Source organism: Papaver somniferum, chromosome 8 (assembly GCF_003573695.1).
Source record: "Papaver somniferum cultivar HN1 chromosome 8, ASM357369v1, whole genome shotgun sequence".
Classification (NCBI taxonomy): domain Eukaryota; kingdom Viridiplantae; phylum Streptophyta; class Magnoliopsida; order Ranunculales; family Papaveraceae; genus Papaver; species Papaver somniferum.
The window spans coordinates 152,220,211-152,235,463 of record NC_039365.1 but is presented as its reverse complement, the minus strand read 5'-3'; the positions used below and the strand labels follow the sequence as shown (position 1 = coordinate 152,235,463).

The 15,253-nt window shown below is 36.6% G+C and overlaps 1 protein-coding gene and 1 pseudogene across 1 annotated transcript; one reads left to right on the top strand and one right to left on the bottom strand.

Moving 5' to 3' along the window:
- Positions 1–5,398: 5,398 nt before the first annotated feature.
- On the bottom strand, positions 5,399–6,162 carry LOC113306218 (annotated as a pseudogene).
- Positions 6,163–13,517: 7,355 nt separating this feature from the next.
- LOC113301922 (formin-like protein 3) lies at positions 13,518–15,140 on the top strand. Its single transcript, XM_026550759.1, has 3 exons — positions 13,518–14,483; positions 14,568–14,717; positions 14,811–15,140. Exons 1-3 carry the CDS (start codon positions 13,566–13,568, stop codon positions 14,970–14,972), a joined length of 1,230 nt encoding a protein of 409 aa, XP_026406544.1. The 5' UTR covers positions 13,518–13,565; the 3' UTR covers positions 14,973–15,140.
- The last annotated feature ends 113 nt before the right edge of the window (positions 15,141–15,253 follow it).

Here is a 15,253-nt window from a genome sequence, read left to right as displayed (position 1 = left end):
AATTGGATACCTAGCCTCCCTAATTGGAGTCTTTACTTCTGATGCCTTCTATTAAGGTCTTATTTTTGCCTTTTTGAGAATTATGTTTAAAAGAGGGAAATCTTCAAATTTATTCATATGTTTGAATAATATATCTTTGTTGAATCTTTATAAATTCGCAATTTCCACTTCACAAACTTTATTCTCAGTTACATCGGATTGCTTGTTGCATGTGTGCGACCATTACCGCATGATTTATGGATAGTACTTCTTTAAATATAATCTGTTCCATGGATGTTCAAGATTGCGACCAGTTATCATCCCTTCAGGGTCCATCAACTCATACGCTCCATTCCCAATTATTCTCTTTATTATGTATGGTCCATCCCATCTTTTTTCCAGCTTTCCATCCCTTCCTTTCTGATAGGGCGGTATTTCTCGCAACACTAGCTCTCCTGGATGAAAGACTCTTTCTTTAACGCGCTTGTTATATTCTCGAGCTATCCTTTGTTGGTAATTTCCATATGTTGCAAAGCAATTTCTCTACTTTCTTCTAAATCATCAAATTTTGTTAAGATCAAATCCGCGCTTAAATTCTTTTCCCATGCTTCTTTCTTAGTTGTAGGAATGATGACCTCAGTTGGTAACACCGCCTCAACTCCATATGTCAGGCAAAAGGGTGACATTCCTGTAGCTTCTCTTCTGGTTGTTATATATGCCCATACTTCATTATGCACTTGTTCGCACCACCCTTTGTTGTGTCCTTCCAACTTCTTATTCAGTGCATCTGCGATTGTCTTATTAGTTTCCTCTGCTTGTCCATTACTCTCGGGATACAAAGGAGTGGATTTTCCGCTTTGTATTTTGAATGCATTAAGTAGAATTTCTATGTTTTCTCCTTCAAACTGTTTTCCATTATCGGAAACTAGATGTGCGGGGATTCCAAATCTACAAATGATATTCTCAAATATGAATGTGAATATATCTTTATCTCGAATATGCTGCACCGCTTTCACCTCCTCCCACTTTGTAAAATAATCTGTTGCTACTATTAAATATCTCCTCTGCCATGTTCCTGGTATAAATGGACCTACAATGTCTAAGCCCCATTTTTCCAAATGGCCACATACTTGTTGATGAGCTCAGCACCGCTCCTGGTGCATGTATTTTCTTTCCATGATGTTGACATTCTTCGCACCGCCTTGATACTTCTTTCGTGTCTTCATGCATGTAGAGCCAGTAATATCCTTGTATCTTTGTTCTGTATGCCAAAGATCTGCCTCCACTATGGTTACCAGCATCCCCGTAGTGTAATGCCTTCAAAATTTCTATCCCCTCTTTTCGCGTTAAACATCTAAGCGATGGTTCATGGAATGATCTTCGATATAATACACCATCTCTTAGTTCGTAGTTTGTCGCTCGAATATTTAACTTGTGTGCCTCCAATCTATTTCTTGGAATTCTCCCTTCTCCAAATATAAATGGAGTTGGGTTCTCCAGTCTGCGGCTTTGTTCGCTTGCTCTTCTGCTGCATTTTCTACTATCATTACATCTGCATCTTCTTCTTCTTCTTCCTTCTTGATAGATGGTGAAAAGAGTGTCTGTGTCTTTATACACCTTGCTATTAGATCTACCATCATAGATGGAATAAAATCAAATGAATCTGCTAGTCTATTGTCTTTCCTTGATATGCGTCTCCAACTTATTTTTGGAATTTGTATTGATAGCTCGGCAAAAAGTTTCTTGTACTTCTGTAAGGATGATTCATTGGTGTTATATGTCCCTTCTATTTGGAGAATAACCAATTGTGAATCACTAGTTATCCGCGCATCTTCTAATTTCATTTCAATGGCCAACTGCAATGCATGCACCCCCGCTTCATATTCGGTTTCATTATTGGTGGACGCGAACTCCAACCTGAATGAGTATGCCATTCTCGCTCCCCCTGGTGAGATAAAAACTATTCCAATTCCATTTCCTTCTCCATTCTATGATCCATCCACCATTATCTCCCATCTACTATGATCTGTCAACAAGTCTTTAAGGTTCCCATGCTCTTCTTCTACATCCATCATTTCTTCCACACCTTCGTCTTTTTTGAATGGGAACTCTGCCAAGAAATCTACGATAACTTGCAACTTTGGTGAAGATAATATTTCATACTTGATCTCAAAGTGCCTTACTTGTGCATTCCATCTTTCGATTCTTCCTGATTTTTTTGAATTTTTCATTACTGACTCAATTGGAACTCTTGTTAATACCTTAATCTTATGGGCTTGAAAATAGATGTGAAGCTTTTGTGTTGCATAAACTAGTGCTAGGATTAGCTTTTCGATCTTTGAATAGTTTTCTCTACGGAATTGTACGTTTTTCTTATGTAGTATATCGGCTTTTCCACTCCTTGGTCCAAACGTAGCAGTACAATAATTAATGCGTGCGACGTTGATGCCAAATATATAAGTAATTCTTCTACTGGTTCCGCTTTCTGAAGAATAGATAAATTCATTAAGTAGTTCTTTATATTTTGCAGCGCTTTGTCACATTCATCCGTCCATTTGAATTTGGTTCCCTTCTTTAGGATGTCGAAGAAGTGTTTGCACTTATCTGATGAACGCGAAATAAACCGCCCCAATGAATCTAGGAGTCCATTCAATTATTGTACATCCTTCACCATCGCAGGTGTTGGCATGTCAACACCACTTGTACCTTTTATGGGTCGACTTCTATTCCTTCTTTTGATACAATGTATCTTAAGAATTTTCCTGATGCGACTCCGAAAATGCAATTCTCTGGATTTATCTTGATGTTGAATTGTCGCATCTGTTCAAAGATTTCTCTCAAGTTGTCAACATGATCTTCGGATTTTTTTACTTTTCACCAACATGTCATCCACGTATACTTATAATGTTGTATGTATCCATTTTGCAAATACTTTTTCTACCATTCTTTGGTATGTCGCACCTGCATTTTTCAAACCGAAAGGCATTTTTGTATAGAAATATAATCCTCTGGGTGCGAAAAAACAGTATGTTCTTGATCTTCTTCCTCTAGAGGAATTTGATTGTAACCTTTATATCCGTACATCAGTGATAACCTGTCATTTCCTGACGCCGCTTCAAACATCTGTGGTATATCTGGTAATGGAAAATTGTCCTTTGGACATGCCTTGTTTAAGTTACTGAAGTCGATGCAAATCCTTATTCCATTATTCTTCTTCGGCACCACCACCATATTCGCTATCCACTCTGGGTATTTTTCTGGTCTTATAATTCCTGCCTCAAGCATCATATCTAAGGATGATATGTTGTTGCTATCTTTCTTATCTTATGGTTAAATGGTCGTGCATTCTTGTTGATATCCAACTTATGACACGCGATAGAAGGATCTATTCCTGGCATTTCTTCCATGCTCCATGCGAAGATGTCTTTATATTCACGTAAAATGCTTATCGTTCTTTCTTCTTCTTCCTTTCCCATCTTAGTCCCAATTTCGAACATTTATTTATTTTGTCGGTTCTGCTGCGGTAAAATTCGCTTTTGATTCTCTTAACAGTGTTGGATATTTGATTTCATACATCAGTTTTCCTTCTTTGTCTGGAATTTCGCTTGGTATTCCTTTTCCTTCTTTTTCTCTTATCATGTATATTCTGAATTCTTCTTCCTTCTTTAATTCTTTTGCTCTTCTCCAGCGATATTTTCACTTTCGTGTGCGTCCTTCATAGTTCCTTACATCTATCTGGCTGCACATCTTCGCACTCTTAGTATATCCTTTGATTTCACCTATTCATATTGGTATTGGGAACCTTATACATTGATGAAGAGTCGATGCTACGACTTTTATCGCATGTATCCATGGTCATCCCAAGAGCATATTGTACGGTGATTCCACATCAACCACGCACAATGTCACATGTGTTTCCATTTCTCCCAACAGTATTCACACGGTTGTCTCTCCTTTTGTCTTTGTTGTTGTTTGTTAAAACCATGGATGTTATAATTTGAGCAGGTCATATCCGCATCCTTGTATCAAATTCCTCTGAACGCGCGGTAGAATAATATATCTACCGATCTTCCCATGTCTATCAAGTAACTACCAAAGGATCTGTGTGCCTTAAGTTTTCTTCCGGTATCTTCTATGCTGTGAATGTTATCTTACGCTTTTCCCAGTCCTTCAAGGGGGATAGCTTTTCTGCCGTCATAATTTTCTTTCCTTCAAAATAACGCTTGTGTATTTTCCCTGTGATTCCTTCATGGAAATCATTTACAATTATTTTGGTTATTAGGTTACACTGTAATCTCCTGCTACCTTCTCTTGCTTTGATGATTTTGATCATTTCTGCTTGTTCGTCTCTTGTTTTAACACCTTTTTGGTTTTTGTAATTGTTCTTTTGTTGGATATGTTCTCTGATTTGCTGTAGGTTGTTTTTCGATTCGTCCATTCTTGCGGATTTAACAATTTTATGATTCTTTCTTCTTAAGATAAGATCTTCTTTTGGTAACAAATTTCTTCTCAATGAAGAATCACTAATCACCTCAGATTTGCTTTTCAATTGGATTCACCAAAAGGATATATCATTCCGAGCTGTTTCTAGCACCAAAATGTAGTTGCAGGAAATCCTACAACCACACCCTTAATGAAATCTATAGAACATCTCAAGTAATCATCATAAAATTCATAAGAACATTCATTGGATCTTTAGTTTGAATACAAAATAACAAGAAAACTCTAACTTGGAGAACAAACAATCTTTCTCTCTCCTAAATTCCTTGTCTAAGCTCTCTCCAAAAGATCTCTCTCAATACAAGGTCGCCTGATCCCTTATATAGGGATTTACATAGTGGATGACAGCTAATAAAGCCCTTATTTTCGGATCTGGCGTGCGTCATTAATGCACGCTTACATTGACTCTTTTTGCACGTGGTCTATAACATCGCATGGCTCTTCACACTTTTCTCGTGACTAAACTGACGTCATCTGCTGCGTCATTCTGGATACACTTCATGCGGTTGTCTTCGCTCAGTCATGACGGTCGTTATTTCGCATATCTAATAGGTGTGCGGTATTTTACTCCTACATCATGTATTAAAAACACAATTTGTAATACAATTTTATTACATATAATTTTTCTAGTACAATATGATTCTTTGTATTTTCGTTTAAATATCATATTCATACTTAATATTAAATATGAATTCTTTCATTAGTAAATTTCTTTCTATTTGATTCCTGTTAAAGACCTCCTAATTTGATTTTTTGTATGTTATAACCACCACATCTTTCAGAATTGTTGTACTTTCTTTATTGAAGCATTAAAATAAAACTTACACTTACATGAGCATAAAAAAAAAGTGGCTTGTTTTACCATCCCAATTATAGTTACCACTTATTGATTTGATAAAAACAGTATCTAAATAATTCATTAGTTAGTCCTCCTGCAATTCCTTCTGATCTCTGTAACGGTGCCGGAAGCTGGACAAAGATTTCCCATCTTAACCATAGTTGTTGCATAATCAGTAAGAAACCTAGCATTATTTTGACAGTATGTTCGAACCAATGCATCTTGTGATCCATTATTGAACAAGAGTTGGTCCGAATTTAGTAGCCCTCGTTGTGCCACCAAGTTTTGGAAGTAAGCGTTTTCAAATCGGATTGGAGTTTGGACATCAAGTGGATCCAAGTTTCGATCACCACTACCGCTGGTGGAAGGGAAGTTTGCCCTGCGGGTGGTGGCAAAAGCTGGATCAATGTTGGCTTGATCGTGAATACGGTTTCGAAAACTTGTGTAATCAGCTTGACCTATGGTGTGAGAAACGGATAGGACAGTCATTTCTGCAACGCTAAACCCCTTGTTGGAAAAACTAGTGATTTATTGTGCTAGAGTACTTGAAGGTCCAGGTAATTAGATGTTTGCAGCATTTTGACTTGCAGTTATTGCATCTCTTCTTCCTAGTGGCAATATCCATGATTTCCACCTTGCTGCAATTCATGGAAGAAGAGGCGAAGGAAAGAGGCAGCTATTCTGGAATCTGAGCTAAGGGATTGAGTCATGGCACCACGCACAATCGTGGATACATTTGGGCAAGTTGTAGCATAAAAGTTTACGGATAACTGTCCATGGGATGAAGACAAAACCAAAGCAAGAAAAGAGAATAAAGTGAGAAAGTTAACATGAATGGTAGCCATGGTAAATGTGGTCTTTATGGTGATAGTGTAGTTTTTTTTACTAGAAAAGGAAATTTATCAATCGGAAGGCTCAACTTACATCGTCTTCCTCTATTAACGCTCGAAACTAATAAGTAAAATTATCAAACCTAAGTAAGTTGATACAATCTAAAATAATTGCATTGATTGTCCATTTAACAACTGAAGTATTTCCACTACTTTCGAAATTTTTAACTAAGCGAATATTTATCAGATAATAAACGTCTAGATACAACCATGCGGATAAAATTCGTTATTTATAGGATTCTTCCGAGTATTATTATTCTCTCGTTTAATTTCGTACATGAGTTCCCTAATAATTTTGGTTTTGTTCCAATCTTTTGAAACACCGATTCAATGGTATAATGAGTTTCTAAAACTCCATCAGGATGGATTGATCGCGTGAGCTACATCCTCCACATTTAGTGGTTTATTACAGTCATGCATATATTTTATATTATTTTATTCAAACCACAAATCATGCCGTTCTTTTATATTTACGGAATTTTTTGTGCCACATTTGCAAATGTGAAACGAATTAAACGCTAATTAATACATTTTTGTGACCGGAAATGCATTTTACCAATCTGATTAGTAAGCACGCTTTTACCAATTCAAATTTTTACCGCATTCGAAATTGCTAACTGGGCTTGGATGTAAATATTTTATTTTTATCTTTTGCTTTGGAAGCCCACGTCTCACATTTTGTTATTCTCTATTTAAAGTCCAAGTTCTCAGGTAAAGCTACAATTCCTCAGGAAGTGCATATGCCATAAAAGTGTGAGTATTCTAAAGACAGTAACAAGATTCTTTAGAGACAGAAAGAAAGAAAGAAATAAATAAAGAAAGAAAACTTTAAGAAGAAGATCAAGATTCAAGAAAAGAAAATGGCGGAGATTGATCTTTTATCTAGTTTTAATAATAATGACGGTGATTGTTCTGTAATTGTTACAAACCAATGTTCAAAATGTGGTACTACGAAGAGACACTCAACATCATCATCACCTTTTTCTTCTTCTTCATCACAAATCCCTAAAAAGCTTCATCAAAGATTCAACCAAACAACATCTCAGCTTCATTTCCAAACCCTAATAACCCATCTCAATTACAATCAATGTCTTCTGATTTTTCAACACCATCACCAACATTACCCCTTTTACCATCATCACCACCACCATTAAATCTTAATTCATTTTCTGATCGGCGAATAGTAAAGCTTGATTCTTTATCAATCCCCAGTACAAAATCTTGGCAAGAATCAATCTACTGGTAAGACTCCTTTTGAGATTGTTTCTTCTAAAGTTCCTAATCATGTTCTGGATCTAGTGGTGCTTGCTATGTTACAGAATTCCAATGTTAAAGCTGATAATATGGTGGAAAGAGCTTCTCAGCTTCATCAAGAAGTCAAAAACAAACTTGAAGAATCTAATGCAAAATATAAGGAGGCTGCAGACAAACACAAACATTTTAAAGCTTTCAAAGAAGAAGAGTTGGTTATAATTCATTTACGAAAAGAAAGATTTCCAGTGTGTACTTACAACAAAACCAAGATGAAGAAATATGGTCCATATAAAGTGTTGAAACGTATCAACGATAATGCATATGTTATAGACCTTCCTGCTGACTGGAGCATATCCAACGTGTTCAATGTTCAAGAAATTTTCATTTTTCATGGAGATAATGAAGTCTTATTACTTATGGACACCTCGAGGAGGAGCTTCATTCAAGAAGGGGGGAATTGATGCAATATCGAATTCAACTCTTTCCTAGTTTATCTCTTTATTTCCTAAACTAGTTATCCGAGTTCTATTTTTGGTTAAGCTCTTTTATTTCCTAAAATTAGTTAAACACTTTTTTAAGTTAGTCGTAGTTGATGCCTATATAATGGCAGGCCTTGTTTCAAGTTTACTGAAAATTATTATTATCATTAAAAATTAAAAAACTATCTTCCTTTCAATCTCTTATTCTTCCTTCCGCAATCTTATCGATTTCACTCTATTTTTCGCATCTCTTTCATTCTTTTCGTACCTCAACAACATCCTTATTGCTTTCTTCTTTTAGTTATACACAAGAATCCGCCATATTAAGTATTATTAGTCTAACTGATCTTAAGGTGACCAAGATAAATTCATAACCATTACGATATCAGAGATTCCCGATTAAGATCTATATAATTAAGCTTTCACGATTTTTTTTTAGTTCGGAAAATATGCTCTTTATGGTGATAGTGTAGTTTTTTTTTACTAGAAAAGGAAATTTATCTATTAGAAGGCTCAACTTACATCGTCTTCCTCTATTAACGCTTGCAACCAATAAGGAAAATTATCAAACCTAAATAAATAAGAAACATAATTGTAAGCTTCTTTAGTTAGAAAGTTGGCTACATTATTTGTTTCTTTTGGAATAAAAGTGCAGTTCGAGTCCTCAAAATTTCTAAGTAAGTTGATGCAATCTAAAATAATGGCATTGATTGTCCATTTAACAACTGGAGCGTTTCCACTAGTTTCCAAATTAGTAACTAAGAGAATGTTTGTCAACTAATAAACGTCTAGATACAACCATGGATCAAATTCGTTATTTATAGGGTTCTTCCGAGTATTATTATTCTCTCATTTAATTTCATACATGAGTTCCTTGATAATTTTAGTTTTGTTCCAATCTTTTGAAACACCGATTCAATGGTATAATGAGTTTTTAAAATTCCACCAGGATGGATTGATCGCGTGACCTACAACCTCCACTCTTAGTCGTTTATTACAGTCATGCATATATTTTATACGTATTTCATTTAAACCATAAATCATGTTATTCTTTTATATTTACGGAATTTTTTGTGCCACATTTGCAAATGTGAAAAACATTGAACGCGAATTAATATATTTTGGTGACCGAAAATGCGTTTTACCTAACCGATTAGTAAGAACATTTTTACCGATCCGAATTTTTGCCGCCCGCCAAATTTCTAACCAGGCTTGGATGTACAAATTTTATCTTTTTCTTTGGGCTTTGATAGACACACCAAAGTTTTACACTTCATTGTGTCCCGAAGAGGATCTAACGGCCAGTACCTGGCATGCTTTGCATCGGGACGGGTAAGGGCAAGAGTGGGCTCCCCATCCCAGACACACGGTGCAGCTTCGGTTTTCTTTTTTGCGGTATATCTATCATTTTCCTTTTTCTTTTGCTTTTGGAACCCATGTCTTACATTTTTTTTATTGACAAATGCTATCCCGCACCGTTTTGCGGGTAGCTATTTCGCTCAAGCGGGCTTCTTTACCGTTAGATTATTAAATCAACGGTTGGATTCATATGCAGAAAAGGACCCACCATATTCAGGAAAGAACCCACCATTTTTCCTAAAGGGTTCAAGGCTGTTAGATCTGAGTTTTGGAATGATCTAACGGCAAAGAAGCCGCTTGAGCGGGATAGCTACCCACAAAACGGTGTGGGACATCAGTGCTCTTTGTTATTCTCTCTATATTTAATTTTAAAGTCTAAATTATCCGCAGGGAGTACATAAAACTTTGGATCTAGCTATAAAAGCGTGAGTACTTTAGAGACAGTAACAAGATTCTCTCCGGTGACAGAAAGAAAGAAACAACCAAAACTTTAAGAAATCCAGAGAGAAAGAAGAAGAAGATCAAGATTCAAGAAAATGACGGAGACTCAAGAAATCCAGAATCAAATAGATCATTCAGTGATGATTAATCTTTCATCTAGTTTTAATAACAATAACGGTGATTGTTCTGTAATTGTTACAAATCAATGTTCAAAATGTGGTACTACGAAGAGACACTCAGCATTATCATCACCTTCTTCTTCTTCTTCATCACAAAGCCCTAAAAATCTTCCATCTAAGATTCAAACAAACATCATCTCACCTTCATTTTCAAACCCTAATAACCCATCTCAATTACGATCAATGTCTTCTGCTTCTACCCCTGTTTCACCATCACCAACATCAACCTTAACCCTTTTACCCCCTTCTTCTAGTTCACCACCACCACTAATATGGTGGCGCCCATCACCACCACCACCAAGAAAGCTTAATTCTTTTTCTGATCGACGACCAGTAAAGCTTGATTCTTTATCAATCCCCCGTACAAAATCTTGGCGACAACAAATCTTTGAATTTAGGAATATGCATCCCTTTCGGTGCAGGCTCCTTTCTCGGCTTCTTTTCTTTCTTTTGCCTTGGAGGTGCAGCTACAACTACCTCTGTTCCCTTGGTATTCTCTACCTCTTCATCATTTTCTACCTCTTCATCATTTTCTTCCTCTTCCTTTTCTTCATCATTTTCTTCATCTTCCTCCTCTTCATCATTTGCTTCCTCTTCCTCCTCTCCATCATCATCGGTTTCTTTAGATTCTTCTTCATCTTCATCATTATTAGTTTCTTCCTCTACAATTTCATTTTCTTTGCCTTCACGGTTAGTTTCGACTCCGACCTCTTCTTGATCATTATGTTCCACTCCTTCTAACTCAACTCCAGATTCATCCAAAGGTTGTTCCCTCAACTTAATTTCAAACTTATTCTTCCTCTTCTTCTCATTCTTGTGGATACCTCTATTATCTACCCCTAAATGCTTGTCACCGCGATGGGTGGGCGTATGATCAATCGGGGTTAGGTTATTTACTCTCTTATTCTTTCTACACAAGCATTACAATTGATTGATTTACTAAGGGTAAAACAAATAATATAGACAACAAAAAACAAAAAACGTTGGTGAGCATGCATAATTACGGTTTGTAACCAATGAACAGAGACCAACCGTAGCATTTATACGGTTGGTAAATAGTGAATCGAGATCAACCGTATCAACCATACGGTTGGTAACTTATGTATCGGGATCAACCGTAGCTAATCCACGGTTGGCATTTGATTTTATTTTACAACCGTAAGTTTTCTTTGGGAAAAAACTAAGATACAGGATGTTCTACGGTTGGTAAGGTTATTTGAGTTACAAGTCGTCACTCAAATACGGTCGATAACACTGATGCAATTACAAATCGTAAAAATCAAATGAAAGTTACAGGACAATTTACGGTTCGTAACCGAAGAAACGAGACCAACCGTAAGCTATTTACGGTTGCAAAAAAAAAACGTAACAAAACAATTTCTCATAAATTCAAGAACTTACGGTTGGTATTACAGTTACAACGAACCGTGGCATCAACCAAAACCATAGTTATGGTTGAAATTGGAGTCATTACCAACCGTAACTCACATTCAACAAAGATATTTCAGTTTCAGTTTTGTTCCAAAACCCTAATTTTTATTACAAAACTAACTTAAATCAACACAATAAACTAAACCCTAACTGGGCTTTTCGAAACATACCTCAAAAAAGTCATTGTGCTTGATTTTGACGGTTGAGGAGTTTCAAATTGAAGTTCTTGACCTAATGGAGGATTTGGTTCATTAGAACGGCTACAATCTTCGTCAACTTTCTTCTTCGGCATCTCTAATATAGTTTTCAATCAACGATTATCAATTTTTCAAATCGCCGATCAATCGGGGACGATGAAAATTTCAATTTTAATGGAGGAGGAGAAAGGGAAGAGAAGAGAAACTGTTTTGATTTTTCAGATTCAATTGGGTTAATAATGGGGAAGGACAATTCAGTCTTTTAAACCAAAAAGGAAGCGTAATTTAGTCTATTAAGGTGAAAAGGGTAATCTAGTCACTTTACACCCCATATACGACACCCCCTAACCAATAACAAAGACATTGATGTCACCCTTGCCACCCATTTAATGGAACATGCCGCCCCTTTAATAGGATTGTTATTTAAGAACGAGGTTTTATAAGGTACACCAAGTGGAAACTAAGAGGAACTCCAAAGTAGAATTATACTTAAAAATTATCTGGTATATGATTTTGATCGCCCATCTGCACGTCCAAAAATTGAACTTTTGCATGTTGTAAACTGGACCAGGTACGACAGCCGGGCAATATCACTCAAAGAAAAATAGTTGCTTCTCATGGCCTTACTTCAAAGACAAATGCTATTCCACACAACTTTGTGGGAAGGTTTCCCGCAAAAGCGGCTTCTAAGACGTTGGATGAGCAAATAAACGGTTAGATTTGCATTCAGTTTAGGACCCACCACTTTCAATTCGGGACCCACCATTTTTCCTAAAGGGTTCAAGACGTATAGATTTGGATTTTAGTTGTGGGACATAGTGATCTAACGGCTTAGAAGCCGCTTTTGCGGGAAGGTATCCCACAAAATCGTGCGAAATAGCACTGCTCTACTTCAAATAGAAAAAGAACAAAAAAACAACACTAAAAAAGAAGTTCTTTTTTCTAACAAGAAGAGTTCACCGGTAAGAAAAGGGAGAGGATACCCGTGATAAGCAACATTCATTCCCTTCATCATTCATAATGAACTTTTTACTACTATCTTCGTAATAAATTCAATTCATGAAAGCACATTGAAGACATTTGTGATTAACCATGGAATCTTCAAACTGGTGTTCGTACTTGTTCCCATTGAACACCTTTTTCCTTGATTTAATTTTGATGAAGAAAAGAGATGATAAAAAAAGAAAATTTTTTTTTACCGGAAACAAGCTTTTCGATTTAGTTCAAAAATTCAAAACCTTTTGTTATATTTTTATACCACCTATATAGCCATATCAGCAGCTGGCTGTTAGGGCAGTGTGAAGGAGCTGTTCAAATAGCAAGATGATAAAATTATGTTTGGACAACACATGAGAAGTAGTTTTTGGACTTCTAAATGTTAAAAAGTCAAAAATCAGTTTGGCTGTCAAATTTCAAAAACGACTTCTAAAAATTGAAAAGTTAACTTTTTGTGAATCAACATATAGTTTTCCTTCTAAAGAAACTTCGATTTCTGGAAAAGCAGAAGTCGGAAGCAGATTTATACCCAAATGCGTTATAATAACCTGTTTGGATACCACTCCAGAAGTTGATTTTTGACTTCTGGAAGCAAAAATGTCAGAACTTGTGTACACAATTTTAGAATGACTTTTCGAAGCAAAAAAATAAACTTTTTGTGAAGCAAAAACGTTTTACTTTGAACTTATGATTTTGACTTCTGCTACGGAAGAAGCACAAACACTTCTTCCTTTTGTATCCAACAGGCCACAAGCACAAGCACAAGCACTTTTGTATTTACGGCTCCCTTTTTGAAACCCATCTCACATTTTGTTCTCATGTGTGTGTACTATGTAGAGGTACAAATCTGCAGGGAGTGCATATGGCACAAACAGTAGACTAGAACTTTGGCATTATAAATAAGCGTGAGAAGGCTAGAGAGAGCAACAAAATTTCTTTACATACAGAAAGAAAGAAAGAAAGAAAGAAACAAAACTTCAAGAAATCCAGAGAGAAAGAAGAAGAAGAAGAAGATCAAGAAGATGACTGAGAATCAAATAGATCATCCAGTGATTAATCTTTTATCTAGTTTTACAAATCAGTGTTCTAAATGTGGTATTATGAAGAGAAGACGCTCATCATCGTCAGCAGCATCATCATCACCTTCTTCTTCATCAAAAAGCCCTAACAATCCTCCATCAAAGATTCAACCAAACAGTACCAATAACATCATCTCACCTTCATTTTCAAACCCTAATAACCCATCTCAATTACGATCAATGTCTTCTGCTTCTACCCATGTTTCACCATCACCAACATTAACCCTTTTACCCCCTTCTTCTAGTTCACCACCACCACTAATATGGTGGCGCCCATCACCACCACCTCCAAGAAAGCTTAATTCTTTTTCTGATCGGCGACCAGTAAAGCTTGATTCTTTATCAATCCCCCCTACAAAATCTTGGCAAGAATTCGTCTCTTCTGCTTTTTCAACACCATCAAGTACTCCTAACTGCATTCTTTCCCTTGCTTGTGGTCAATTTGGTGGTGGTGGTGGGTCACAAAGACAAGATTCACCATTACAATCAATCTCAAATTCCCCCGTCTCACCATCATCTCATTCCTTTGTTCCACCATCATTAGGATGCCCTTCTTCTGTTTCACCACCATCACCATTATCTCATTCCTTTGTTCCACCATCTCCATCACCACCACTTTTATCCCCTCCTCTTGTTTCACCGCCACCGCCAAGAAAGCCTAGCCCTTTTTCAACCCCCACAAAATCTAGGCAAGGGTTAATCTCGTCTGCTTCATCAACACCATTAAGTAGTCCTAGCTGTACTCTTTGTATTGAATGTGGTGGTGGGTCTAAAAGAAAAGGTTTTCCACTGTTATTATCACCATCGTCAGGAGCAAAGAGCAATGGAGGTGGTTCTAGTACTCCTCCCAGCGCTGCGGCTGTAAGTTTATTACTAGTTGATTGTTGCTTATGTTTATTAGTTTTGAATTTGGGTGTTGAAATTCAATTGTTTCATTAATGGCAGAAGAAGAGGTGGATGAGTGTGAGAAATGCCTTGAAACAGATGCAGCATAAGTGGATGATGGACAACATCAGTCAACAACTCAAAGAACAAAACAATGGAGCTCCGGAAATCGCCGTAAATGAGAAACCAAATATCGATATCAACAGTCAGGTTCGGTTTGTGTTTATGTGTGGAACATTTTGATTTAAGAAGTTGTGTTGAGCTTTGATTAACTGTCGCTGAATGTGTTGTTGTTGGTTGCAGGGAGTTTACGGAACTGTGCCGTCTGAACAAAATGCAGGAGTAGTGCAGGAGGTTGTGCACGATGAAAATGTGAGTTTTGACAGAGATGGAGATACCATGAGAGTGTGTTACATGTGCTGCTGTGGGAGACAAAAACAAATCTTCTTCGCCATTTCAAATTGATCAACTGGCATTAAATGCCTTCTGTAGCTTTGTGTTTGCTTGTGCCCCCAGTGGCATGGTACTAATTGTTTCAGCTCAAACTTTATTTCCAAACTTTTGTAGTTTCGCCTTGATTGTTTGAATGAACTCTTTCATTCTTTAGTTTCTTTCAATTTGATTCCTGTTAAAGACCTCCTAATTCGTTAACCAGCACATCTTTCAGAATTGTTTTACTTCGATTTTTTTTTTCTGAACATGTAATTTAATGCTTAGCCTCCATTCAGTTTTCAAATTGCAGATTA